The sequence below is a fragment of the Oryzias latipes genome, chromosome 8 (assembly GCF_002234675.1).
Source record: "Oryzias latipes chromosome 8, ASM223467v1".
In the NCBI taxonomy this organism is placed as follows: domain Eukaryota; kingdom Metazoa; phylum Chordata; class Actinopteri; order Beloniformes; family Adrianichthyidae; genus Oryzias; species Oryzias latipes.
Window position 1 is genome coordinate 20841141 of NC_019866.2, and position 27802 is coordinate 20868942.

General features: G+C 42.8%; 1 protein-coding gene across 1 annotated transcript in view; it reads right to left on the reverse strand.

The window, feature by feature from the left end:
• LOC101155518 (ubiquitin carboxyl-terminal hydrolase 43) overlaps positions 1 to 25988 on the reverse strand; it is a 100108-nt gene extending 74120 nt beyond the window's left edge. Inside the window, exons 1-2 of the mRNA XM_011478550.3 lie at positions 25092 to 25988; positions 14540 to 14686 (exon numbers count right to left, since the gene is read on the reverse strand). Coding sequence (XP_011476852.1) covers positions 14540 to 14686; positions 25092 to 25694 — 750 coding nt within the window. The 5' untranslated portion in view covers positions 25695 to 25988. The remainder of the gene's footprint in view (positions 1 to 14539; positions 14687 to 25091) is intronic.
• Positions 25989 to 27802: the final 1814 nt, after the last annotated feature.

Below are 27802 nucleotides of genomic sequence, written 5' to 3' on the forward strand. Positions count from 1 at the left end.
GGAAATGGACTGGATGGCATTTTGTATAGAGTGAACCAAAAAAACTTCCATATTTACAAGCAACAAACCTTTTTTTCAACTTTGAGATTTAAATAAAACATTTATTCCTTTATGAGAGCTTCATCATGCTTCTGACGACCCACACAAAGGTAAAGTTACTGCTAACTTTTAAATAGTGGGTAAGGTATAGTTGTATGAAACCTTAATGCAGAAATCTGAATGCCCACTTTGAGGAAACTCATAGGGCTTACTCACAAGACATCCTTTATACCAGTTTCCCAACCCTGGTCCTCTGGGAACACTAACTGCGTTTACATGGGCAAAATTAATCAGAAAGAATGCCTGATCAGAAGAAAAATGCGTAAAGAAAACACGCCGTTCGGAATACTCTGCCCGATCTGACTCGTTCGGATCAAAATTTCTTTCCGATCAAGATAGGTGGGTTATGCTGATTGTTGATCCGATCGTTGTGCATGTAAACAGTTCATTCCGATCGTGTGTCACTACTGCTCTGGTTTAACGCCATGCATAGATGGTGTTTCGCTCCAGAGAAAGCTTTGGAGCTCAAACAGGACCGATCCGCTGCCTTGCGGAGGCCCGGTGAGAAGCGCTGCTCCGCTCTCGCCCCTGGCTCTTCGCCTCTCCCCTCTCTCACACCGCTTGCAAAGGGGGTGCCGGAGAGGAGCGCTTCGTGCCCTGTGACGTCTGGACCCTGCGCGGTCCTGGCTTGGGTGCCGGTGGACCGAGCGAACTGGGTCTCTGACCAGACTAGCTGGATTAATAACTTTGTGTTTGAGGGGAGGGGAGGATGCTTTGTTACGTGTGCGTTTTGTTGTTTTGTTATGTGTGGGAGAATTCGGACTGCAATCATCCATCCCGCCGCTCTGGGTTAGCGGCTGCCGGACGCAGGAGAACCGTGTGTCCTAGCAGAGCTCGGACCGCCAGCTCACACAGCGGCTTTGGGGCGGTGTGCAAACTTTTCAAAGCAGAATGACGCTCAGTCCTTCGAAACCGTTCAAACAATCACATCGAGTTGTCTTTCCAGTTGTGTCACGACAAAATAAAGGCTGATGTTATTCCCACATATTTACGTGCAGCCAAGATGCAGATTGCAGCATTTCCCTCATGGATTTTGTGTTCATCAAACAAGGCTAATGTTAGCGCATGTTAGCCTCTCCTGGGAGCTCCGTTCTTCCACAAAAAAAGCACTGACCACAGGGACTAAAAATAAAATGATGAGCGAACAGGCGCTACATAATATTCATAACATTAATAAAAGCACGTTTGCATAAATGGATATGAGAGCAAGGTTTGTTTACTGTGGGACTCATTTCCTTTTCCGTTTTTTTCAACACTACTGCGCATGCCCAAATGACTTATTCCGACCGAAAGTGTGACCCATGTGAACGTTTGTTCTAATCGGAAAAAGGTTTTCTGTGCCCATGTGCACGGTTGAATTTTAATCCAACCATTGATCCGATCAAGATATTTTGCCCATGTAACCGTGGCTAATTTCCTGCAATTTTTCAACTCTAACCTGCTCAAACACACCTGCCTTTGATCACTGTCATTATTAGCCCTCTCCAGAGCTTGATGATGAGCTGATTCAGGTGTGCATAAGCAGTGCAACATGGAAAATATGCAGGACAGTGTGTCATAAGTGTCAGAGTTAGGTAACACTGCTTTATACCAAGCAAGAGTACAGTTTGTTTGGTTGCTGTGATCGCTCTTGTTCTTTTTTTGGGAGCAGAAAACCTGGCTAGCTTGCAGGCACATGCCATGGCATCCTTCCCTGGATTAAAAGATTGGGCATGAAATGAGACAGAACATCATCAATAGAGAGACGAGACATTGCAACCATTGGTCATGCATAAAGGCAAAATAGGATGCGTCCTTTGGCCATCCACTGTATCGGCACATGTTTGGATTGACCGATTAGTTAATTTGGCTCATTTCAAGCAACTTCAGCAATATAAACAAAGAAAAAAGGCAATTAAAAAATGAGAAAACATAGATATAACAAATCTATTTAAGAAATGTATTCATAAATTCATTAGAGAAAAAAAAAGTTATATTATATTATAATTGCTCCCAACCACAAATAGACATGTTTGCACTCAAACATACAGTAAACACACATTGAAACCATTAAACATAACAATTTTCAAACTATGAATTACTTGAAAGGTAGTGGGAAGAAGCAAATTCATGTAATCCCACCCCATAATAACTGCTCCCAGTATGTAAACAATGTATAAAGCATAATTGAAGTGCAGACAGGGATGACGAGCAATCAACCTCCCTTTCTTAGAGTAGGCTCCTAAAACTGTTAATGGATTAATTTAATCCTAACTTAAAAACCAAGGAACAAAACTTAAACATGAAGAAAAGAGAAAAGACTTCAGGATGTCAGAACGTGTAAAAATCGAACAGACAGGAAGGATGAAGGGCATTCCACAGACCTTGACAGAAGAGGCAAGCTGAGGAGTGACCTGTCAAACCACTCAGAACAAGCAGGATAACAGAGCATCCCCCTCAAATGTGTCAGAACGGTCAGATGGGTCGAGGGGAAAGTAGTAGTGAGGGCTGCCAGAGGGCTGCCACTGCAGAAAGCTCCTGCTGGGTCCATGGTGGTCAGATCATTGTGACATGAAAGAATGGTTTCAGAAGAACCGCATGCAGAAGAGGGAAGACAAATTTAGCAGAAACTTAAATAATTTAATGAAAGCTACAACTTAAAAAACAAAAAAGAAAACTTAAACACGACACACACTGGCATCTAATGCTGAAGCTGCATTGACAATTACTGCCTTGACAGGAGGACTCAGTCCAGCTGAAGATAAGGCATTAAAATCCGACTTGGCATGACGGGCACGCCTCTCTGCTTAAACAGTTCCATCAACAACTCTTTAAATCACTCCAGTCTGTGTGGTTTCAGCCAATTGAATTGACACGCTCCTCTGGAAGGAGCTGGCTCAGCAAATCTGAATCATTTAAATGGTTTTTGGGCCGGGTACTGTATGCCAATCCGAGCCAGCAGAATCTGGAGTAATTTCTGTGAGTGAATGTCTTTATAGCAATATAGCAAACAGCTAGCTCATTCACCTGCTTCCCTTCACAAAATCAGATGAAGGAGGTTGTTTTTCTCCAAGTGCAGTGCATGATTGAAGACAAATTAATGAGCATTCCAACAATGACCTTTATTGCTATGCTACTGATTTAAACTTTAACATGTCACGTACTTTGTCCCACTTCTGTCAGAAGTCAAACAAAGGTAAGCGCTGCCTTTTATTACACATCTGTCCAAACTTTATGAGGCTGGCTTAGCAGGGTTTCTTTTGTGTGTGTGCTAAACTACTAATTTTGTATTTCTTTGCCTGGAGTAGTCAGACGATAAGGGGTTTAATTGTGTCTTTACTACTGTCAGCTATTCTAAGCCCACAAAGCTGCCACCGGAAGCAAGAAACATTTCAGATCCAAACTCAGTAACTGAGAGAAGTTCCATCCATTCATCTTCAGAACCCGCTGAATCCCGTCTGGGTCACAGGTCTGCGGGAGCAACCCAGCTACTGTTGGGTGAAGGTGGGGTAGACCCTGAAAATGTCGCCAGTCTGTTGCAGGACCACACCAAGGAGCAATTTAGAAATACCAATGAACCCATGAAGCATGTTTTTAGACTGTGGGAAGAACCAGAGAAAATCCCACCCATGCACGAGGAGAAACATGCAAACTGGGATTCAAACCAGGGCCTTCTGGCTGTGAGATGAGAGTGCTAACCACTACACCACTGTGCAATCCAACTGAGAGATGTTGCTGAGTAAAATTACTTAAGCACTTTAGCTGTATCAGAATGAGATTTTGTTGTCACTCTTTGGGATGTAGGTACAAACACCGTTCGGCCTGGAACTTCTGTTCGGGGTCCTTTCGACTGAAGATAACGTCACACTACGGTAACCCCGCTTGGACAAACTACGTACGTTGAGATCTGATCGGGCTCTATAAATTTTTATTTCATGTTCCCTTTTGTAAGCTAAGGTTATTTTCCCTCATAAATTGTGTCTGACAATATTCTTGTTGTAAGTCAATGAGGACCCAAGTTAAGGCACGCACAGGGTGTAAAAAAAGTTTATTTGGAGAGTTCCTTAATCCAAGAGAAAAATGTCCAAAGTCCAAAGGAAGGAAACTGCTAGGTCCTGTGGAGCTTGAGACGCAGTGTGACGTCACCGCCGAGGAATTCCGTGCGGGCGAAGACAGCAAGGTCCGTGTAGACAGCAGGCTCCGAGGGAGGAGAGAAGCAGACAGTCTTAAAGAGCGTAGGGAGTTGGGAGGGGCGGCTCCTTACGTGACAGTAGCGGCAGGCTCCGTGTGAGTGTCGAGAAGACCAGATTCACAGCGTGCGGTGCCGAAGCGGAGCGTGATGCGTGGCCTGAGGTTCATCAGGGTGAAGAATCTCGAACTGGCAACGAGTGAGCAGACACACCCACCTCATATACCCCGCGTCACAGCTGGAGCCATTCAGAAATCAGGAGCCGGTGAGAGGAGAACAGCAGAAATGGCGAGACAGGACTGAAATCCTGACAATTCTTTGTAATTTTTATAAAGAGATTTTGCCACAATCCGCTTGTAATTCCAGTTTAAGTTCAGCCGTGGCATAAAATGTTATTAGCACGGCTAAATGTTGTTCTTTCAGGTCCGTTCTGCCAATTATTAAGGACTGGGCGCACGGAAAAAAAAAAACTATAAGCGAACATGCATTCAACAATAATCATTCAATAATAACGGCACGTTTAAAAGACAATCTTGCTCTGTATCGGAGCTGTGTTTGTTTACAACAGACTTCATAATTTCTTCTTCTATGGTAGTATCGTAATTTGTCCAGACCAGTCACTATCTGACACGTCATAGGACCAACGGTCAGCCAATCACATAATGTGACGTCAGCACTAGTCCCAGGACCCCGAACGGAAGTTCCAGGCCGAACGGTTATGGTATCTACACCGGATAGCTGTAATGCTTAACAAAACAGCCATTTTCATCACAGTAGAGAGCATTGCATTGTGGGAATACCCTCAGATATTAGTACCACTTTTTGGCTTTACGGGATAAGCAATTCAAACACAGCCAATTAAGGTTAATTTCTTTTTCTTGACTCTAAAAACGACTAGAATGCTGTTTTTCTCATTGTGATAAGTGCTGCAAAGTAAGCATTTACTACAAAAACTGATATTGCTCATCCAAGCATCTGTCAGGGGCTTCAGGATTAAGCCGATCTGCACCAATGTGAGTTAAAGGCAACAGAGGCCCTTAAACACGAAGCGGTCCTGCTTTAACCTCACATGCAAGCAGATTTTCCAGCTGGCTTGCTTTGAACCACAGGAAACCATTTCATTCTGGCAGGGAAGTTCCATTCAAAAGCAGAGGGAAGAGGACGCTCACACAAGGAGGAAAAGGCCCGAGAATCGCAAGTGGACCATTTACATTCTGCCTGGGCAGCAATGGAGAGCAGCGCTGACCACACACAGGCAAAGAAGAGTTTGAAGAGTCACTCTGTGTACCACTGGAATAAGTAATAAAATCTAAGTTTGAAACTCTGGCACAATGTCTGCTTCACAGATTTGATGATTTCATTTGTGCATGCAACCACCAACACAGCTCACATCACATCCCCTTAGAAAGAAAGGGGAGATTGTGGCTATGGTAAAGAAATGAAAACATTATATGCTGATAGTTTGACATAATTAAGGCAGTTTGAATGGAAGACAATTTTAAATCTGCTTTAGATATTCATATCGTTTATCAGAACAGGTTTCCCTAACAAAACAAAACATCAACCTTTGGCTCATCCATGGATTCTCCTTGTTTAGATTTAGCCTCATTTAGAAGAACCAAAGCAGAGAGCAGATCTGGATTTGCATACATGTTTGTATTCATCCATTCAGATCCCATAGTAGAATTTAATCAAATGGAAACAGTCTAATATCTGTCAAGTATGTGTATGTATGGTATCTCTGTTTTTTTTCTGCATATTCACAATAATGCTAAATATTTTCTAGAGATCTTGCTGAATTTACTGATGTCTTGAATTTATGTGCCTCCCCCCTGAACAAACAGACCCATTAAAACATCTGGAGTTTACCATTTTTGTTATGGCACAAGCGAAGGAAAGGAAAAAAAGCCAAAAAATATATATACATACAGATATATCAAATGTATGAAATTGATGGGAAAATCAAAAGAAATATAATGATGTTATCTTCTTGACATTGCAATTACCCCTAATAATAAATAGACATATTTGCATTCATACAGTACACACACACAACCCACTAAATCCATTAATAACAATGATTTTCAAATAGATTATGATTATTGCTTGGAGAGGACTTATATATTTATGGTCCCATCCCGTTATATTTTACTTAACTATATTTGTTTATTTATTTGTGCCCAGTTTTCGTAATCTGGTTCTTAACATCTATTTAAAGTTATTGATACTATTTTTTTTGTCAAAGTGCTGTTTATTTATCAAGTAACAAAGATGAAGTGCTTATCCATTCATTTTAAAAACCCATTTAATCTCTTTTGGGGGTGTCACATGGTTGCTGGAGCCAATCCCAGCCACTGCTGGGTGAGGTCACGGTAAACCCTGGACAAGTCACCAGTCCATCGCAGGGCCACACAGTTACATTCACACCTAGGGACAATTTCCCCATTTGACCTATAATGCATGTTTTTGGACAGTGGGAGGAAGCCCGGAGAAAACCCACACATCCACGAAGAGAACATGCAAACTCCACACAGAAAAGGACCCAGGCGGGATTTAAACCGGCTCTTTGTGGTTGTGAGGCGTGAGTGTTGACCACTACAACTTCTTGCAGCTCAGCTTCTGAATTTCCAATAGCAAGAAAATAAATATTCACTACAAGCATGCAGATGTTATTTGACTAATTACAGTTTTTGCTTCACAGCACACAAAGAACTATCTTATGGGATCAATGCCTTCGATGTTGCAGCATGAAGGCATTTTCCTTCTGTGTTTTTGTGTTAACACAAAGACCCAAGTGTTGAGTTTGACAACAAGCGTTTTTACATGTTTATTCACAAACTTGGAGTCCTTCTGTGACAACACAGAGGGTCGGACGTGTCAGAATGCTGGTCACTGACATTACATAACCCAAGACAGACACTGGGTTGTGTGAGAAATGCTTTTGTTTGACCACTTTGATAACAGACTTAGCTTACTGTTTCTACTGCTTTTTGACAGTAGCCTCACCTTAAGACTGATGTTCTTCACTGGACACTGTCAATCCAGCTTCCAGAGAGGATTACACGCTTGATGTTCATTTTCACCATTTCTCTGAGACTAATGTTTACTTTTCACCTCCATGCTAGCACTCTACTCAGTACTCTTGGAGTGAAAAACAAATGTCCTTTTCTTCTAACAACATACAAAGAGGCACATTCATGCAGCAGAGACACACAAACGCATGCACAGGGACAGTCACACATGCACAGTTTCCTTAGCGATGAACGGTCAACACACCAAAGTGCTCGAGTCAAAGCCAGGAAGGAGTCAGCAGTAAGTTCTGGAACGGGACTCTGAGCAGCGCAAACACAAAGGTACAACCTAAACCTCCCAGGACGCATTGTTGAAATCAGACACAGACAACCGCGTCCAGAGAGTAATGTTTGATAGGGTGCTTCTCACACAAATGTGATAAAAGTTAACCAAAAACACCAGCTTGAAAATAATTTGCCAAAGCACATAGGCTTCTGGGCGAGCAGCAGGAGATGGAGCTCCCTGGCTCCTTGACTGTGACTGAGAACGTGCATCGACTGGTAAATCGGTAAACTGGCTGTGACCCCGACTGACTCTGGCAGACATTCAGAACAACTGGAGCTCCAGCAAAGATGCAGCTGAGGACCACAGACCAACAAAACGCGTGATTTTACCAGGTATGAGTTTAAGTGTTTTAATGCTGCATACCATCATATGTTCTGTTCTGTAAAGCACTTTTTTCAACTATTGTGTTCCAAATTGTTTTAGAAATAAAGTTTTATTTGACACTAAAACAACCCATATAGCTCTCCTCATCTCCCTAAAATACTCTTCATACTCCAACCAGTTGACTGGGGAAACAGTGCTTACATGCCACAGCTCCTGTGCACATTCCTGCAGTGGTGTGCAACAGCTGCCAAAGACAAAGAGAGCTCGTCAAGGTGAGGAGTACGGTGGCTCTGAAGGGCAAATCACACAGGGCAAAAACCTTTCTAAAGACCACAACAACAATCAGAAAAGCAGAACAACGACAACAACAAATTGAAATGAACAAAATGAAATGTTCAAAAATGAAACAAAATAAGAAACCAGAAAAGTTATAATGGGAAAAGTTTTTTTTGGGACCTCGCTGATTAGATGATGTCCCATAATACCAACCTTGTTTGTTACATTTTTTTTAAATTACTTTTGTTTTCCAAAATGTTTTGTTTGTTTGGTTTGTGGATTTTTTTTAACTTATAAAATGTTATATTTCTTTTACATTGGTTTTGCTTTGTTAATTGTCATTGTGATCTTTATGATATTCTTGCACTGTGGGATTTGTTGGTATGATTTGCACTACAAGGCCACTGTAGAGGAGTAAACCAGGGGTCACAAGAAGACAGAGTTAAAATTCCATTTAACAGTGACATTGAGTGAGAAAAACCTAACTTCAACTTCCCTCTGATAAAAGTCAAATCCATCCCAACTTTGATATCTGCAAAGAGCCCACCCTTACTGACAGCAGACGGCTTGGACAAACATAAGAGACAACTGTCACAGGAGATTTTCTGCTTTGGACAAATACCATATTGCTGCACTCCCTCTCTGTCAGAGTGCTGAGACATCTATTTGTGCACTTTATTAAGACTTCAAATGTCTCCGAAATGATCTGTAATTTCACACCAGAGATAATCTTGACTTTGTAAAATGTTGAAAAAGAGCAACAGGGGACTGGACAAAAACAAGGGGTATGAAGGGGTGTTGACATAACACACTGACTGCACCGTGTTGCATTGGTGCTTTTGATGTTGCATCCCAGTGGTCGTGGCTGCAAACCAGCATTTGACTTAACCCATTTATTTCTCCACTGTAATATTCCAACAAGTTGATGTGAATCCAAACAATTTGTCCTAAGTAATAAAGAAGCAGCAAAAAAAGTAATAGATTGTTTTACATTACAGTTTTTTGACTGTCAAAATGTCAGTCTGTTTTTGACAAGTTGCAAATTAGTTTAGGTTTTGTTGTTAACGCACCAACATGGCTAACATAAAGCGGTGTAGGACTTTGTTTTTTTATTTAAACTGTTACTAACAAAGTCAGGAGTTAGTGTATTCACAGAATCATTTGTTTTAGCGGTATCAGTCTGTTATTTACGTGCTACAAACATGGTTGGAGTTACAGGTATTGTAAATAATCTAATGTGTAGCGTGTTATAAACAAGTTCTACAATTACTATGAACACAGTTGATAAAGTCTGACTGACTGATGGACGGATATCTGACAGTTTTGTCTCGCTTAATTGACCATTCGTTGACGGTGCACCTTGTAGAGCAGAAGAAACGGTACCTTAGGTGTAGAATATGTCTTTATTCCTGTTGTTATTTTACAATACGTCACTTAGCTTGTCAACATATCAATCTTCCTGATTCATCCGTAAATCTGTCAGAATGAACATATGGAATGTTTTTACTAAGCTCATGCATCCATCCTTCCTTAAAGGCTCAAAAGAGATTTCCGTGGCTTCCATTTTACAGCTTTTGGCTTTCCAGATGTACACTCTAACATGATCCAAACCTGGCTGCAGTCACCGTTAATAATTTACTAGTTAATGAATCCCCATTTCCTTGTGTTGCTTCAAGACTAATGTTGCAGTTAGGGTTCTGAGAGGGAGCGTGACCCCTTGAGTAGGATTTCCCCTCACTGAGCTGCAAAATAAAACAGGTTCACTCTACATACACCTCTGTATCTTCTAAATGTAAGTGTTAAAGCCACTGACGTATAAAATTAAGCACTTAGAGGAGCGTCTTTCATTTACCATCACTCACAAAAAAGTTGCTGAAAATGTATTTTGATTCCTGCTGAATACTCTTTCGCTTTCCTTAGGTGGTGTTATGGATACCTGGAAGCATTTAGTAATAAGAGTAACTTGGAAGATTCATTTAAAAGCTATACAAAGCCCCCTAAATTTTTTCAATGAATCCACAATCCAAACATTTGATCAAATAAAGGGCGAGACGAAAGCTTCAAGACATGGGTGTCCCGATTTGGGAAGCTCCAAGCAAATCAAGCTCAAAATTCAAAGTATTGAATAGTGGGGTGATACATTTTCTTGTCTCTCTCTTGTAAATGTCCAGACACAGAGCATGAAAACACAGTTTGAAGTTCATGAAGAGTGGGGTGCCTTGTTTGTTGTTTTTCATTGAGTGTTACAGAACCACAGTGGCCACCAATGGAGTCCATTCAGAAGGAAAATGCATGTTAACCCCAAAGTTCAACTGTGGAATTTTATTTTGAAAATCAACTATATTCTGTCGGTTGTAATCTGCTTTTCTTCACACAAAGTCTTCCTCCTGAAGCAACACCGATTATTTAAAAAATATTCAACCATTGCAGTGCAGCTGAACAGATTCCCCACTCTTGTGGGTCATTTGAGATGATGGTTACATGTTTGATTTAGCAGATCCTTTTGTTTAAATGAAGCTGAATGAAGCTTTCCTCTCTATGTGGTTCTTCTTGACCCCAGTGAGCTGGATGAGTTTAGGTTCAGAAGAAGCCCTGTTTTACCTTACCCATAGCAAAGTGTCAGAAGTCAGAGGTAGTTTTTCCTTCTCTGGTCACCAGCAGGAACCGTCTCCAGAGTTCTAAGTGCAATTCGTCTCCCAGCGAACCCCAGCGCACAGTTTCTGGATGCCACACACATGACTCTAGTTTGCAATCACTCACAGTACACTTAAGCACTGTACTGAGAGTCACTCAGTGCGAAATATTGTTTGTTAATGGCGTATGCTTATATAGCGCTTTTCTACCTTCTTCGAAGGCCCAAAGCACTTTACAGTCACAGACCCATTCACCCATGCACACTGGTGGTGGCTCCGCTGCCGAACACTGGCGCCAACCTCCCACTGGCGCCAACCTCCCACCAGAGGCAAGGTGGGATTCAGTGTCTTACCCAAGGACACATTGACACACGGGCAGGCAAGGCGAGAATCAAACCCGCAATCTTATGATTGGAGGTCGGCCACCCTACCACTGCCGCCCCTAACAGATTTGTTTGTGCCACTTTGCCTGCATTACTGAGCTTTATAGCTGGATCTGACCTTCTGAATTCCTGACCATGTTTTGTCTCTGACTCTGTTTGCCTGCCCCCTGCCCCAAATCTTGCCTGGATCCTGACTGCTGCTTCCTCTCTGATGCTTCCATGCTCGTTATTTACCTCTGCTAGCCTGCCTGACCCTGATTTAGCTTTGTGGACTATTAGCTGAGCTAATAAACTTGCTGCATTTGGAACCAGCCATCTGCCTGTTCTTGTGACATAAAGTTTAGTGGAGCAGGGTGATGGAATGGGCAGGTTGAAGAGTTTTTGACAGGCTACTTGTGTATTTTCTCAGTAAAGCACAAACATATCACTAAAGCAATACATTGTGGAAGAAATAATGTCTAAATTCATAAAAATATTTGACAATTTTTTCAGTGAAATTTTCTGCCAATTTCCACTGGTCTGGAAGTGGTGGCCCTTACTGTCATTTGCTTTCTTTTTTATTTACAGTTGACATTTTAGAAATATTCTTGAAAGTGTCACAGAAGAGTCACACAACAGTGTTGTCACAGGTGCCCAAAAGTTAAAAAACATAATTTATCCAAAAACAAACAAGAAATCGAAGTCACCGTTTTTAGAATATACTGGGGGCGCATGTTATTGATTCTATGAAAGGAACCTGGAAATTTGAATGCAGGCCACATTTGGCCCTTCAGGCCAGACTTTGGACACGTCTGGCATAAAAAGTAAAAAAGCAGAAACAAAATCAGATTTTCACTCACACAAGAGTGTGCTGTCCATATTGACTCTACCACATCTAACATATTTGAATATGGAAAAATGATTAAAGACAAATTTTTTTACATTTTTCATTAGAAACACAAGTGTTTAAGCAAACTTCTGTTTCCGCACCTCTTCAGCATTTTTGCACAAATACTGATAGAGGAAAATGCTTGGTTTCTCCACTCATGCATTTTATTTGCATTTGCCCTATTTTATACTCTGGGTTCTACAATATCCTTGAACCCCATAAATAAAAAATAAACAAAAAATAAATAAATAAATCAAATATAGAAAGCCGCAATTGCCACCACTAATCTCCATCACATTTATGGGTCCACGATATGAGGAAAAGTTGCGATTTGCGATGTGATGATGACAATTGCGATAGCTTGCGATATATGAAAAAATTGCAAAACAACTAAAAACAGAATTTCCCTTTCACTGCAGTTTAATTTAAATAAGAGTCAACATATCTTAAATTATACTCCAAATGACCCTAGTCTACATCGGAGGCGAACATCTAACATAAAAGGGCTCCATCCGATTTGTCATGAATTTGAAGGGATCCATCTACGGTAATTGGCCAAATGAATAAAGAGATTTATTTGATTTGTTAAATAATTCAAGCTGCCAAAAGATTGTCTTAGCACATTTAGGGTGACCATTTATCGCAATTTTTGCTGTCTTTTGCAGTATGCACATTACACAGCTTGGATTGCGATAACGATAAATTTGCAATTTATTGTGCAGACCTAATCACATTCTTTCAAACTATTGTGGGACTATCACTCACTGAGCCAGGTGCTTTGCAATTATGCAGCCTGTTGATGCTTTAAAAAGTTCTCACCTCAAACCTTTCTTTAAAAATACAGATTAATGTATAGTCAAAACACGTCTTAAATAAAACATGAAGGCTTCCTTTTCACCGGCTCACTGCAAAGCAGTTCAATTCCCAGTCCAGTATCAGAATCGTGATGAGGCGCGCCTGCAGGCGCATCTCTACAAGGTGGCATGCCTAGAGAAAATATCTAATCTCCATAGTTCTTGATCGCAGACAAAGACTCAAAGAAGAAGAGAGTGCATTGAACATCTCTTGCATAAAAATTGCAGAACAAGTTTAAAGATGTGGATCTAATGCCGACGGAGATAAAGAGGTAGATCCTGTCTGTCGAATCATAACATCATTTCTGGACGAACCTTGCTGTCACGGTCACACTTTGGCGCTTGATGATAAACAACATAAACGTGAACTGGGAAAACAGTTGTCAGCATGCATTAAAACAAGAACATACAAAATGCATATCTAATCGGGGTGGTGATTTCCTAGACCTAAAACTTACTACCCTTGAATGAGCCTGATAGAAAACCTAGGAGTGAAGTCAGAGATCCTCAGCCCATCCATCTATATTCACTTATTGCTGCCAACTCAACCCATTCACCAATCTTCAGAACCCACTCAATGCCTTTCAGGGTCACTGGGCTGCTTGAATCAACCCAGGTACTATTGGGCCAAAACAGGGTTCACCCTAAACAGGTCACCAGTCTGTTTCAGAACCGCACACTGACATGTACATCTAAGGACAATTTAAAGACACATGACACATGTTTTTGGACTGTAGGATGAAACCATTGAAAAATTAATGCATGCATGCATTAGGAGTCCACTTAGAAAGAACCCAAATGAGATTTGAACCATGACCTTCTCATTATGAGGTGAGAGCTCTAACCACTGCACCACCATGCAGTCCCCAAACTCAACCAGTTTGCAAAAGATGGGCTCAATGATTACCAACCATGGCACATCAAAGCAGACAAGAAGAACCTGGTGAGTCTATAACTTTATTATCACAATAAAAAAGGCAAGATGATCCTAAACTCCAACTGAAGCCCCCCATGCATCACCCTCTGCCATCAACAAAGAAGAGAAGACAAGTGAATAGAAATCATTATTATCATCTAGGACTTGGCTTGGCTTACCAAAAAGACAACTTTCAAAGCTAGACTCCCACAAGAACTGCTTATGAACGTCTACAGGTCAGTCAGTCAGTGAGTTTGTCATCATCCTCTGCATGACTGATGACTCGCCTGTTGGCTCTTCAACTTAGAGGACAATTTCAGAACATGCTGCACCTGAACCACCATTAAATATCCCTTACACCGCTTCTGCTACAGATCTGTTTCCCTTTTGAGCATTGCAAATATACTCCCAGGGCAGATTTTGCGCAACAATTACAGCAGCACATTATAATACTTGACATTATTATTTTATTTCTATTCTTAGTTATATGTATCCTCAGGCATCTGTAAGGTGCTTCAACATAATTTCATGAGCAGTAAAGATCTTTACCGTTCTAGAGCGTCTGGAATAACAACAAGCTCAAAAAGAGCTAGCACTTCTGAGTCCATTTTTACTGAAGAATGATCCCTTTAATTACACTGATGGCCTTTGTAGTTCTCACCTTCTCAGGAGCTTTGACCTTGTTGTTGTTATTGTGAGGTGCCAGGATGACGTCTTCATGGACTCGATCCAGCAGCCACAAAAGGAATTCCAGGGCGTCATGCTGAGAATTCCCACGAAACTGGGATCCGTATTTGGACACAACTGTCTAGAGAAGGGAAAAGAAGACACAATTGATGTGTTTTCAACTAGATTGTTAGACAATAGAGTTTGCAATTTTGGATTTTGGAAATAAAAGGTTTATTTAGAAAAATGAAATGAAATTACACCAATCACTGCTTGAATCTGCAACGTCCTTTTAATGACTTGGTGGTGTTTGACTCAAATATTAGGTTTGAAAGTCAACCTTTGTTTTAGTCTCTTCAGAATGCACTTCTATATAATTTTCTACCATGTAGCGCTGATCATGTCAGTCACTTTCAGAGTTTTTCTTTCATGAGGGAGCTCTGAATAACATTTTGCTTAAAAGTGGATTAAAGAGAACTCCAGTTCCCACACAGTGCCATGCGACTGCCAATGCAAATGGCACCCAGCTTAATTAAGCAAGGAATTAGCCTCATGAACTGCAGCTGTCAGCCGGAGGAAGCAGAGTCGGCGATGACAGATTATGGCAGAGGGAACGGCAGTAATCACTAATGTGGGATATGCTTCTTATGACTATTACATCTCAGTGGAGAGCGGGGTGAGTGATCTGAAAGTTAAAACACTAGAGTTCACAAAAAGCCAGAGAATAAAAAAAAAATAAACTTTTTTGTCAACCCCGCCCACAATCCTTATATGTTTGTCATATAATTTTGTTCAGTTTGAGCCAACGATTCACATTTTACATTTTCATAATATTCTGGTAAGACATTTGCGAGGAACAGAGGAACGCCTCTTTTGCGTGCTCGCCACGTCAACTCTACAAAGTTTAAAGCCAACGTTTTTTCCAAGTAGTTTCTCAGTGATGCTCGAGGAGTTAAGAGGAGGTGATTATCAAAACTCCTAGGAGTTTAATTTTAGAGCTGCTACAAAAGAGGCTACACCAAATGATTAATACTTTACCCAGATTTAGCACCAGTTCATAGCTTACAAAGGCTTTAATATGAAGCACTTTACTTTTATCATTTCAGAGGACTAGCAAACTAAAATCTCTGGACTTGGGCCCTTCTTGAATTAAACAGGGGCGCTGCCATATTGGATAACTAGTGCTGCCATCTATGGGATAAAGCAAAACCCGTGCAAGAGAGGCCTAAGTCCAGGAATTTGTATTAATACATTTTAAATGTCAAGCATAGTCAATACATTACAAAGGACTTGGGACTTTTTTTTTTTTTTTTTTTTTTTTTTTTTAACTTGTCCTGTCCAACAGCTAGGCAAACAGATGAGAGCTGAGGGCCTCTTGTGTTGGACATATTTTATTCTAACAAGAGGGGTTATTCATCTTCAGACAAACCAAAGGTATGTCTGAATAAACCCCTTTTGTAATTGAGGCCAAACTTTATTAATTTCAATCATGTTTGATTTCAATCATGTTTGATGTTCACGAACGCATACTTATGCCTTTAAACCAACTAGTGTGAAATCTTTCATTCATTCAATCATGCAAACTATTAGTGCAAAGGTGAGCTAACACCTGTGCTCAGGTGAGTGTTTATGTTCTTCTAAAATGGATGGTGGAATGTGAAAAGAAGGAGGAGGAGCGCCCAGCCACCCCCACACCCATACCCCCGCCGCAGCAGCAGCGGCAGCCGGAATTCCCCCAGCGCCACACGGGAACAGGCAGGGAACAACCGCCCCCCGGGCGACCAAGACCGCCACCCAGGCCAGGGCCAGCAGGACCGCCGCGAGGCCCCCAGAGCCAGAGAGCAGGGAGGCGCAGAGGGAAAGAGAGCGCCGCCCCAGCCCAGCCAGGAAAGCAGCCCCCCGCCGCGCCGGAAGAGCCCAACGCAGGGCCCCACCGGAGAGGGACGCCCACAGCCCCAGACGAGCACCCCACCACCACCCAGGAGTTCCGGGCATCCCCCCGCCCCGACCCCAGGTACGAGCCAGGACCCCCCAAGGGAGACCCGCTCCGCACTCCAGGCAGCCACCCACCCGGCCCACGGTTGGTCCAGGTAGGAGCAAGGCAGGGGCCCGCCGCCCCCGCCCAGGAGGGGGGAACCCCGGGGAAAAAAGGGCGGCCCATAAGGGATGTTATAAATATGGCCCGACCAGGCTCGGCCATGTTGGAAGTTTGGCGGGGCCCAGCGCCCAGGGGCAAGGACCAGGACCCACCCCCCAGGGACACGAACACCCCCGGCTCAGGTGTAATATGAACCCCCCCACCGTGCGGAGAGAGCACCGCCGGGCCCAGGGAGCCGGCACCCAAGGGACACGGCCGCCATCGCCAAGGGGCCCGCACCCCCCACCAGGGACGGGGTAGGGGACAGATGGACCCAGGTCCCACCTTCCTTGTAAAATGTGTGTGCGTGTATGGGTGTTTGAGAGGGTGTTTGTGTGCATGTGTGTGTGTTTATGTTTGAATGTATATATTGAAGGGGGAGGGGTGTGTGTACTAAGGGGGGTGCAGTTATAATTGGCGAGTAGGGCACTAAGGGGACATCTCCTGATTACTCACAGTGATGTCCCCTCACCCTCCACACCAAGGGGCCCTAAATGTCTAAGGTGCGGTTAAAATTGGCGGGTAGGGTGCCAGGAGGACATCTGCTGCTTGCTGGCAGTGATGTCCAAGCACCCCCCCTACCAAGGACCCTACGTGTCTAAGGTGCAAATAAAACCGAAAGAGGGGGGGCCCACTCCATACGGCAACCATAGGAGGGGGGCCACTCCCAAGTAGCCCCCCCCCCAAGGCGCATCGCAGGCTAAACCCCCCACCCCCTCACCCTAATATGAGGTTATATAAGGAAGGGGGTAAGTTGGGGACAGCTGGTAGACTGTCCCCCGGTGGTCAAACAGCCGTCCCCCAGCCCACCCCCAGCAAAGGGGCCAGGGCCACCCAGCCCAGGGGCCCACCCCCGGAGGCGCCGACACCCCAGGCCCGGCACCACCCACCCCACACAGAGAGAGAGGAGCCAGAAAGCGTCGCCCCCCCCCGGAGCAAGCCCAGGCCCCCACCCCCAGACGCCGGCCCTAGAAGAGCTCTGGTCAGGCCTCGACGGGACCGAGGAGGCCAACCGGCCGAGGCAACCACTGATTGCCTCAGCGGAGACCCCGACCCGCTAGCCCCCCCGACCCGTACTAATAATGGGCCCCCCCTCCCCCCCAGAACGCCCCCCCACAGGACAGGGCCGACAAGCCCCCCACCCCACCCCACCCCAGACCCCGCAGCCGAAGCGGGTGACACCCAGAGCGACCGGGGGCCCCGAGAGGGTTGTCCCGTCCCGTCCCAGAGCCAGGGAAGGGCCGATCCCAGCCCCAGGTGCAGATGGGCAGCCCATCCGGCGCCGCTGGGCCCCCCCCACCCGAGCAGGGCCCCCCGCCAACCCCCCCCAGCACAGGCAAAGGGACCACCCCCCCAAGCCAAGCCAGACCACCACCCCACCCCCCCACCACGCACCCCCACACCCAAGCCCAGAGGACCACGCAGCGCCCCAGCCCGCCCCACCCAGGCACCGGACCCGACCCCCCGACCAACGGAGCCCCCCACCGCCCCCGCCAGGCACCGGAAGCCCCGACCCCCACCCCAAACCACGGCAGAAGGGCAAGGAGCAGCGACGACCAAGCCCTCCACCCCCTAAGTCATGGAGTCAACCACAGGAGACCAGAGAGACTGAATTCTTTCAAAGTTACTTGAGCTTTGGGCTGACATTTTTTCCAAGCTGATATGATCAAACAGCAGATTTCTGTGTTGACTTATGTTTATATTTTTCTTGTTTTTCCAATTTATTAAAATAGTTTTTTTGGCAATACAAAGAGTTATGAAAATGATAGATGCTAATCCTTCTTCTATATCGATGGCACTCATGTCACCAAGCACACAAAGTGACGGTGAGGCAGTGATTGAAACCTTAAGCCAGACTGATAAATCGGCACATACCTGCTGCCAGAGAGCCCTGACAGGAGTGCAGAACCACAGTGCGTGCATGTAGCTGTCGGGTAGATTATTATCACAGTGCTCGCAAATGTCTGAGTTACTGAGACCCATCTTGAACATCCTCTGTCCAGTGTAGTAAATTCTGTGAAGAGTTTTGAGATGGATTAGCTGCAGATTTGGACTTTTTGTCAGTTTAAAGGTGTTTAGACAAAGTTCTGACCAGAAGCTTTCATCTGTGCTGATGCTCAAATCTGCATCCCATTTTTTTGTTGGAAGGGCAATATTGTTATCTAAATTACATAAAAGTTTGTATATTTTGGAGAGAGTTCTATTCATTGAAAAATTAATCAGAGTGGTAACTACATCTGGTAGCTTTAAATCGTCGTCTTTAATTTTATACTTTTTAGTAATACTTGATTTAAGTTGCTGATATTCCAAGAAGTTATTTATTCCATGTTTGTCTTGAAGTTCCTGGGGGGTTATGAATCTTCTATCAATAATTACGTGCTCTAGTTGTTTTATGCCCCCTGCTTGCCAAGCTGGGAAGTGAATCATTTTTTTGTTAATAAGGATGTCCGGGTTGTTCCAGATGGGTGTCATTTTGCACGGTTGAATTGATGATTTTGATATTTTGAGAAATTCCCACCAGGCTGTTAAGGTGGCATTTATATTAACGCTTTTGAAACAATCCTGTTTTTTAACTGTTTGGCTAATAAATGGTAGCTGTGACAGGTTGATCTTTCCACATAACACCTGTTCCAAGTCTAACCATGAGTTGGTTTCTGGATTATTTTTTAACCATTTTAAGATATATTGTAATCTATTTGCAAGAAAGTATTTGTGGAAATTAGGTAGTTCTAATCCTCCACAGCTTTTTGCAGATTTTAAAGTTTTTAGACTAATTCTTGCAGGTTTGTTGTTCCATAGAAAGCTTGATATGGATGAGTCTAATGTTTTGAACCATTTTAATGGCGGTTGTGTGGGAATCATTGAGAAGAGATAATTAACTTTGGGTAAGATTTTCATTTTAACCGTGGCTACCTTGCCCATAAGGGACAGAGGCAGGTTGGTCCAGCGTGTTAGATCGTCCTGTATGCTTTTCAGTAATGGGGTGTGGTTTAGCTGCACCAGTTCTGATAGTTTGGGGGAAAAGTAGATACCCAGATATTTGATATTTCCTGTTTTAACTGGAATTGTGAGTCTTTGTTCCATATTCCTGTTGAGTGGTAATAAAACAGACTTATTCCAATTAATGGAATAGTCTGATATGGAGGAGAATTCATTTATGATCATTGCTGTTTCATTTACAGAATGTAAATTCCTTAAAAACAGTAATAGACTTGGGACTTTTTTGCGATCATCAAAAGATGATCGGAGTGGGACTTTAACCTGGTTGCGCGTGGGTAAAATTTTATGAAACTTACTCAAATAAATTGCAGCTGACGCTGCAACATAAACATTGACAGCGTTTCATAAATTACATTTCATAACATTTCATAAATTCATTTTCGCCAGGTCCTGAATGTATGCAAATTTGGGAGAGTTCTTGAGTATGTGGTGGGGGCAAAACTTTTACTCAAAAGGCGCGGTAAAAAAGAAGAATTGCAAAAACAATCTGCTGACACGTAACATTGCATTTCTGTGAATCGCACTATAGTGAAGAAATTCAGAAGAAAGTCCTCTTATTTTTTTGCAAAGACAACAAGAAGAAATTTAGACTCAACAACGATAAAAGATGGAGTCTAAAATAGCATTTTATGTCTGATGCTCCTTAAACATACAGGCATGTTTTAAGGTGGTACTCTGGTATTAAAGGGAGCTGTGACCTGCGCTGACCTTCAGCTGCTGTGCAGCTGGTCTTTACAGCACAGCAATAACAGTGATTAGTGAGAGCTCCTTAAAGGTGGCAATTGTCCCACTGATATAATTAAGGGCTGAAGAAAAAGCCATGATGCTTTCTATTAACGTCTGCAACATAATGGTCAGTCTGCAGGGTGTCATGTGTGCAAGCATTTAACTTAAGAATATATATTTAAAAAAAACACTGAAAATGACCCCTTTAGTGCTTAGAGAGGTTTTTCCTCAAGAAAGATGTTTACAGTCAACTGAGTAAAAAAAGACTTTAGACCTTTTAGACCTGATTTCACTTTATCAAACAGGGTGGAGGTCAATATGATCAAAGAAACCTGCTTTGACGTCCTCTATACAAACAGCCCAGACAACCTTTTACTTTAATGGTTTCTATCAAACTGCTCATTAAATGTTGTTTTCTACTCTTAAGGTGCAATTTTGTAAATGTCTTGAAACTGAAGTGCTGAAATACATTTTAAAAATTGCTCACTTTATCATAATTTAAAATAATCTATTAATTCTCACATTTTTCTCAAATACATCCCAAATTTTAAATTGCTTTTTGTTTAATTTTTGAAGCAAATTGTGACAGAATTCTAAATAAAATATGCAAAATAAAGACAACTTTCATTGAAAATGTACTTTATTCTTGTTTTCTTCACCAGGGCAAGTCATTTTCCTTCATCCAACCCCACTCGTGATGACTACCCCTTCATGTCCTCCTTCTCGTCATACACGTTCCTCTTATTTGGTCTATCTCTGGGGCTCTTTCCTAGTAGCTCTAACTTTAGCTTCCTTTTACTGACATAATCACGTTCAATAGTCAGTTATTTGGACTTATTTCTTCCTTTTTTCCAGAAAATCTACCTTGAGCTGTGATCTTTATGTATTTACTCCATTCTTTTTTCTCCTGTGAAGAACATTAGCATCTTCAGTTCTGCAACCTCCAGCTTCTGCTTAAAAATCAACCAGTAAATCAACCATAAAAGAATGGATAAAACCAAAGTAGGACTACCACTTCCCATTGATACCCCCCTGTATGTCAGATGCCCTTTTTGCCCCCAGTGACCTTCAGTTAATTTGACAAAGATGAGTTCAAAATACTAAAAACAACTCTGTGATTGAGAGACAATCCTTCTGGGAATATTTTAACCACATGTTTTTTTTTAAATGAAAAGACGAGTGCACTGGTCAGGTGGTAGAGTGTCAGCCCCAAGCCTGCACAACTCAAATCCACAGTCAGGACATACTAAAGGCAGTAGAAATAGTTCCTAATACCTCCTGATCATCAGTCAGCATCAATAGGAGGAGGGGGGGTAAACCCTCAAACGCTGAACTACCTAGACTAGTTCAGGGAAACTGTACTGAGGATTATGAACTTGTGAATGCAGAAGACTCAATCTGTCCATTTAACAGAACATTCAGATGGAGCCAAGAAAAAGCAGGTTGCGGTTTCAGATTGATGTAGGGAAAGAAAGTGAATGCCCACCAGTTTCTGATGGAAAAAGCCAAACAAATATTAGGTTCTAGCCAGATTTGCTGCTCTAAAAAGAGCAGTGTGACAGTAATCTGAACCCAATAAACATGTGAACATTTTTGTGAATTTTTTAAACCTGCCGGATTCTCCCGATCTGAAAGCGTTAATAACAGTAACATGGAAGGAAATATCAAAATGAGTACAAATGTTACATAATTTAATTAAAAATACAAACTGAAAATGTTGGAAATGTAGAAATTAGAAGGCTGCACGGTGGCACAGTGATTAGTGCTTTTGCCTCACAGCAAGAAGGCTTTTCAGTTTGGTTTTGTTTTGTTTGTTATTTTGGTTATCTTGGTTCACCCTGAAGTCTTTTTGCTTCACTTTTAGTTCTTGGTGGTTGTTATTTATTCATTTGTAAATAAATGTATTATATTTGTACAGAGGCAATACTTTTGGTGTTTTTGTTCATTTAAGTTTGGTGACAAAACCATTACTGTTTATGTTATGCTCCTCTGGGGCCCCTAGACTTAAAAAGGGGCGTAACTCACCTGAGCACAGGTGTTAGCTCAACAGACTGAATGACTGAAATATTTCACACTAGTTGGTTTTAAGGCATAAGTATGCGTGTGAACACTATCTGTTTTGTGTACATGTCGACAGGTGGACATTTTTGCAACTAACAGGTGTGTTTATAACATTTGAGTGTGTGTGTGGACAGGCTCCGCCCTCTTTTTTTGTTTGTTTTTTTTTTCATTTGAACCTTACCATAATGATTAACAACCAGTAAACTTGCTGCTTTATGCTGCTTCATGGTCTTACCCCCCTTCCCCTCCTATTATCACCCCCTACCCCCCCTCTCTCTAACGTCCCTCTCTCTTCTTCCCCTCTTTCCTTTTCCGTCCGGTCCAACACCAAAGATTTTCAGACATGTTTGAAATTAATAAAGTTTGGCCTCAATTACAAAAGGGGTTTATTCAGACATACCTTTGGTTTGTCTGAAGATTAATAACCCCTCTTGTTAAAGTAAAATATGTCCAACCCAAGAGGCCCTCAGCTCTCATCTGTCTGCCTAGCTGTTGGACAGGACAAGTTAAAAAAAAAAAAAAAAAAAAAAAAAAAAAAGAAATAAAAAGGGGCGTAACAATTCCTTCCATGTCAGGCCAGGTCAACTAGTGAAAGTCAAAGTTGACTCACCAGTAAGGCACACTTCATCTTTAGTGGACAATATTTAAAGATGCTTCTGTAAAACATGTAAAGCTACGTTCACACCGCCCTTGGCAACGTACTTTCAATTAAAAGTCCCGGTAATTGTGCGTATATTTTGGGCTTCTGCATTCAAAACTCTCGCAACCACGTGTTGCTACGCAAGTTTCTATGACTGTTTTCAGGCTCAAAGTACTAAACTCATGGCCACTGAACACGTGTTGAAAGATAAACCAATCTGGGACTTTTTCATTCACTAAAGTACCAACCATTTCAAAAAATAATCATGGAGGAGAAATTAATCATTGGGGGTTTGTGCACGGCTGGGATTCTATGACACCAAGATTTTTATTTATAAGAATAGAGCTGGGAAAGAAAAAGCCCGGAGCAAGATTCCCAAGATTGGCAACGCTTTATCATTTCATACCAAGCCTCTTCCAAATGTAGATGGCGGACATACGTGAGAAAACGTTAGAAAAAGAAAAAGAAGAAGGCCTTTCCTTCTCATCCAGTGTGAACACTAAATGTGTAAATGTGTGTTCAAGAACGCATGTTTAGTACGTCAGATGTCTAGTTTGAACGTAGCATAACACTGAACTGTCACCTTCAAGGAGTTTTGAACTAAAACTAGGATTATTACATGGAGTTGGTTCTTTGGTGAGTTCCATCTTTGAGTCATGTGATGCAAAAAAAACAGTCTAAACCTAAATTATCCACTGAAGACATGCTTTGTCTCATACCACTCTTTCAGTTTAGCTCTTACTGGGTTAATCTGGCTGCTTTTGTTAAGCCTTTCTAATGCTCCAAGGACTGAACAACAGGCCAGAGCGGGTAAACAACTCATGGAGTTGAAAAATTACCTAAACCTCAAAAACAACTAATGTCCATTTTAAACAAAACCTGGTAAAAGCATTTTGAGCCAAATGATCCTGAAGTTGTCTGATAGTTCCCAATCCTTCCTCCAAGCAGCTTTGGTGTTACTCAACAGGGAATTTCAAAGGGATCTGGCTGCACAAACACAGGACCTCCTACAGTCCAGTTACAGCCAAGAAGAGCAGGACTGTGCACGCCCGAGCACCAAAGCAAGAAACATCACAGGAAAAAAGGAGTTTTTGTTAAATATTTCTCATGTAATCCAGGCAGGAATTTCTGAGCTGTTCTGCCTGAATGTCAGACTAAAGCATGATATCAGAGTCCTGGGAGATAAGAGGGAAACGAATATGCACAAATGGAGATTTATTGGCAGTAAGATGAACTCTGGTTGGCAGCGGGGAGCTCTGAGAGAGCGCAGCAGCTGTAAAAACAAAAGCAAGAGAGAAAAAAATGTGCACCCTGAAATAATCCTTTCTTTACAACCTATTCTAATGTGAGAACAAAACACAAAATTGCGCAAAAGTGGTCAAGATATTTTATGCCCACAGATAATTAGCATCTCCAAAAATAGATCCATTGTGAGGAGTTATTTGTTCCCTGCTCCACATTATCTCATTCATGCAGCGCAGAGCTATCCAGAGCGAGAAGCTGCAGGCAGATAAAACTGCATTCCCGCCACAGTGTGAGCAGGAGAACGCCTGAGGGCTTTGCTTGCTCTGGAATAGCCACTGGCAGGAAAGCTCTTATAGTGGGACCCCACCTTCTGCGTGGCACCAGCCTATTATTACATCACTGGAGCTTTTCCACATTTCAGTACTGGGGTTCTAAAGTCCTGCGCAGAGGCAGACACCTGCTAAACTTCTGCTCTCAGACTGGTGTGACAGCAAGCAGCAGCCTCATTATCAGCCAGCAGGGAAGCGCTGAAGTCACAGGGCACCGTCCTGCACGCTGGTGCCAGACACCGACTGACATATTGGACAATGAGGGGGGACCTGTAATTAGTGCCCTAAGCTCGTATTAATGCTGTAACAACGTGTTATTGTGTCTATCTGAGTGATGAAATGCGCCGCGGACGCATTTTGCGTCAGAACTCCAGAGCTGACGTGCGTCTGGAGATGATTATTGGGGTACCTTGAAGTCCACAGACTGCTGCGGGGTGTACTCCAGCGTCCACAGCGCCCTCACCAGGGAGGCCAGCTGCTCCGTCACCTCTCCACTGACGCGCCTGGGCTCCCCGCTCCTCACCACTCCGTTTATCCTGCTTTGACTCAGGTCCATCTTGTACCGCTCCAACCCCAAATACTCCGCCAGCAGGTCGGTGTTGCTCAGACACTGGACCACCGCGTTCATGAAGCAGGTGTTCCCGTGGTTTTTCAGCCCCAGCACGCCCGGGACTTTGTCTCCGTATTGGTAGAGTAGTTTTTCTCTGCCGGTGCACAGAGAAGAAGACGTGCTCGGGGGCTTTTTGGCCCCCTGAGAATCGTTTTTGATTATCCCTGAGCTGGCGCTAAGGGTGCAAGGTGCGCCATTTCGAAACCCCCCATCGTCGTCCTCCGCGTCCTGCGTGTCAGTGTCTCCAAAGTGCGTGAAAGTGCCCAAACTTTTGATGATTCTGTTCATCAGGCTGCCCACGGACTTGAGCGATTTCTTCCGAAAGAGCTTTCCAGGTTTCGCCTTCTTGTCTTTGCGCTTCTCCTCCTTTGCTTCATCTCTGACTTTGCTTTGTCTCTCCATGACAAGAACCTGAAATACGCAGGTCTCAGCGCAGGTGTTCCGCTTCTCTGCCGCTGCTGTTCCTTCTCCGGATCGAAGTGCGCAAAGGTGCCACCATCGCGGAGGCACAACAGCACGCTGTCAATCCAAGCCGACCTGACACCAAAGCCTCCTCATCCATCCTAGCACTTACTGAAGGCGTTCATTCTCCCTCCGATAGGGCTGTCACTCCCAGCACAACAGGGGCCGCGGCGGCGCGCTTCCACAGCAGCGCTCAACTTCGCCTGCAAAATGCCTCTGATTGTGCGAGTGCGCCTCCCACTTCCACACACGCAGCTAAGAGGCGCCCAAAGCCCAGACTCATCCACGCGCACACAGAGGGCTGTTGGATAAAAAACAAAACACGTTTTTTTGTCATTTTAACACGGATGTCAAACCAATCTGTGACGTTTTTTGGATCCAGTTCCAATTCTGATGATGATCATACCCAGGGGTCTGTAAGGCACCTTAACCCCCCCTTTTTTCTGGAAAGAAAATAAATGTTTTGCAGCATTAATTTAAATTTAACATTGATAAATTTATGGCTAAGACGCTCCTATTACAGCCAGATAAACTCTGAAAAAACAATTCCAGTTGAATCAACAGGCCTTGTTTTTCCTCCAGAATGAACACATTTTAAACTTTGAGCAAATTATTGGTAAAAAGTTTGAGTTGTTTATTATTAGGAAACATATAAAAAAATTATGTGCTGTAAAACAGTGTTCAGGTGATGTCCAAGGGGAAAAAATGTACTTGTATATACTTTAGAACTGGATCTTAAACTAAAAAAGTCATATTTACACTCAGGTTAAGATTGGGAAGAGCATGATGACACACAAAACTACATTTATGTAAAACAAAAGAAAACAACTTTTAAAGTAGAGAAGGAGTGCAGGGTATCTTCATTTTTAAAAGTGTCTTTCTCAAGAGTAAAAACCAAATTCATAGGCAGGGCAAAATTCTATCTTCTCTTTATTTTTCCTTTTTTTAATTAATGTCCAAATACCAAAGAGAAGGAGTGTTTTATTTTTCTAAAGGGTGAAACAAGACTTTGTGGCTCCCACTAAGTTTTGGTCAACAGGAAAGCGACCTGAATGGTTCTTTTAATGTTAAAGGCTGCAGACCCCTGAACTTACTTAACCCCTTCCCCACATGCACATTTGAAAAAGAAGAAAAGTGTTTTTTAATTTCAGTAAGGAACTACAGAAAGATCTGTCTGCAGGCTGCAGGTATCATAGTTTTGGTGGAAACCACATGGAAGTCCAAGAACGCATCCCTCAGTGGCTCTTTTTGTAGTAACACCACTTCTTTAACCAGGATAAAATAGGACAACAATCATCCGAAGTTCTATTCTTTGTCCCCTTTCTAACCCCGTCTTACACCTCTTCTCTGAGCTGAAACATGCAAGCTTTTGTGCCATTATGCTGATGGAACACAGCTCCACTTTATCCACAGGACGCCATGACGGCATCATCACACATCTCTGCCTGTCTCCGACATTTCTCCTTGGATGAGAGAAAAATATGTTCAGTTTAATCTCCTATTAAAGGATAGAAGTCCTGGTCTTTTCTGCTTCCCTATATACTTGAAAGCATCACCTTCTTCAACCCAGAAAAACTAGTTTTTGGAGTTTGTTGATTGTGCTTTCAATGTTAACCTAAATGAAAAAATTTTTTTTCACATACTGGGCATGCAGGAGCAGCAGTGGTCCCCAAACACAAGATATCAGTGCAGAATCAGTAGAAGTCTGAGCATTTATTGAAATGTGTTTTAATTCCAATCCTCTAAAGTGTAGTTTCCTCTCAAACTTGCACTGACTTGCAAAACCATTTGAAAGCAGCGGCTCCACAGCATCAGGAGGGTCAGACTTTTCTACGTTGATCTTATAACACCAACCCTCTACATTCATACGTCCATCTTCTCAGTCTCCTCAATCCCTTTTGTGTTTGCTGGAGCCTATCCCAGCTGGTGTGAGGCATAGGCAGGGTACAGCCTGGATGGGTAACCAGTCCAACGCAGCAAGCCTCTATAAAGTTCAACATGTTGCTGCAGATCTTCTTGTTAATCAGCTAAAAATGAAACGTGACCAG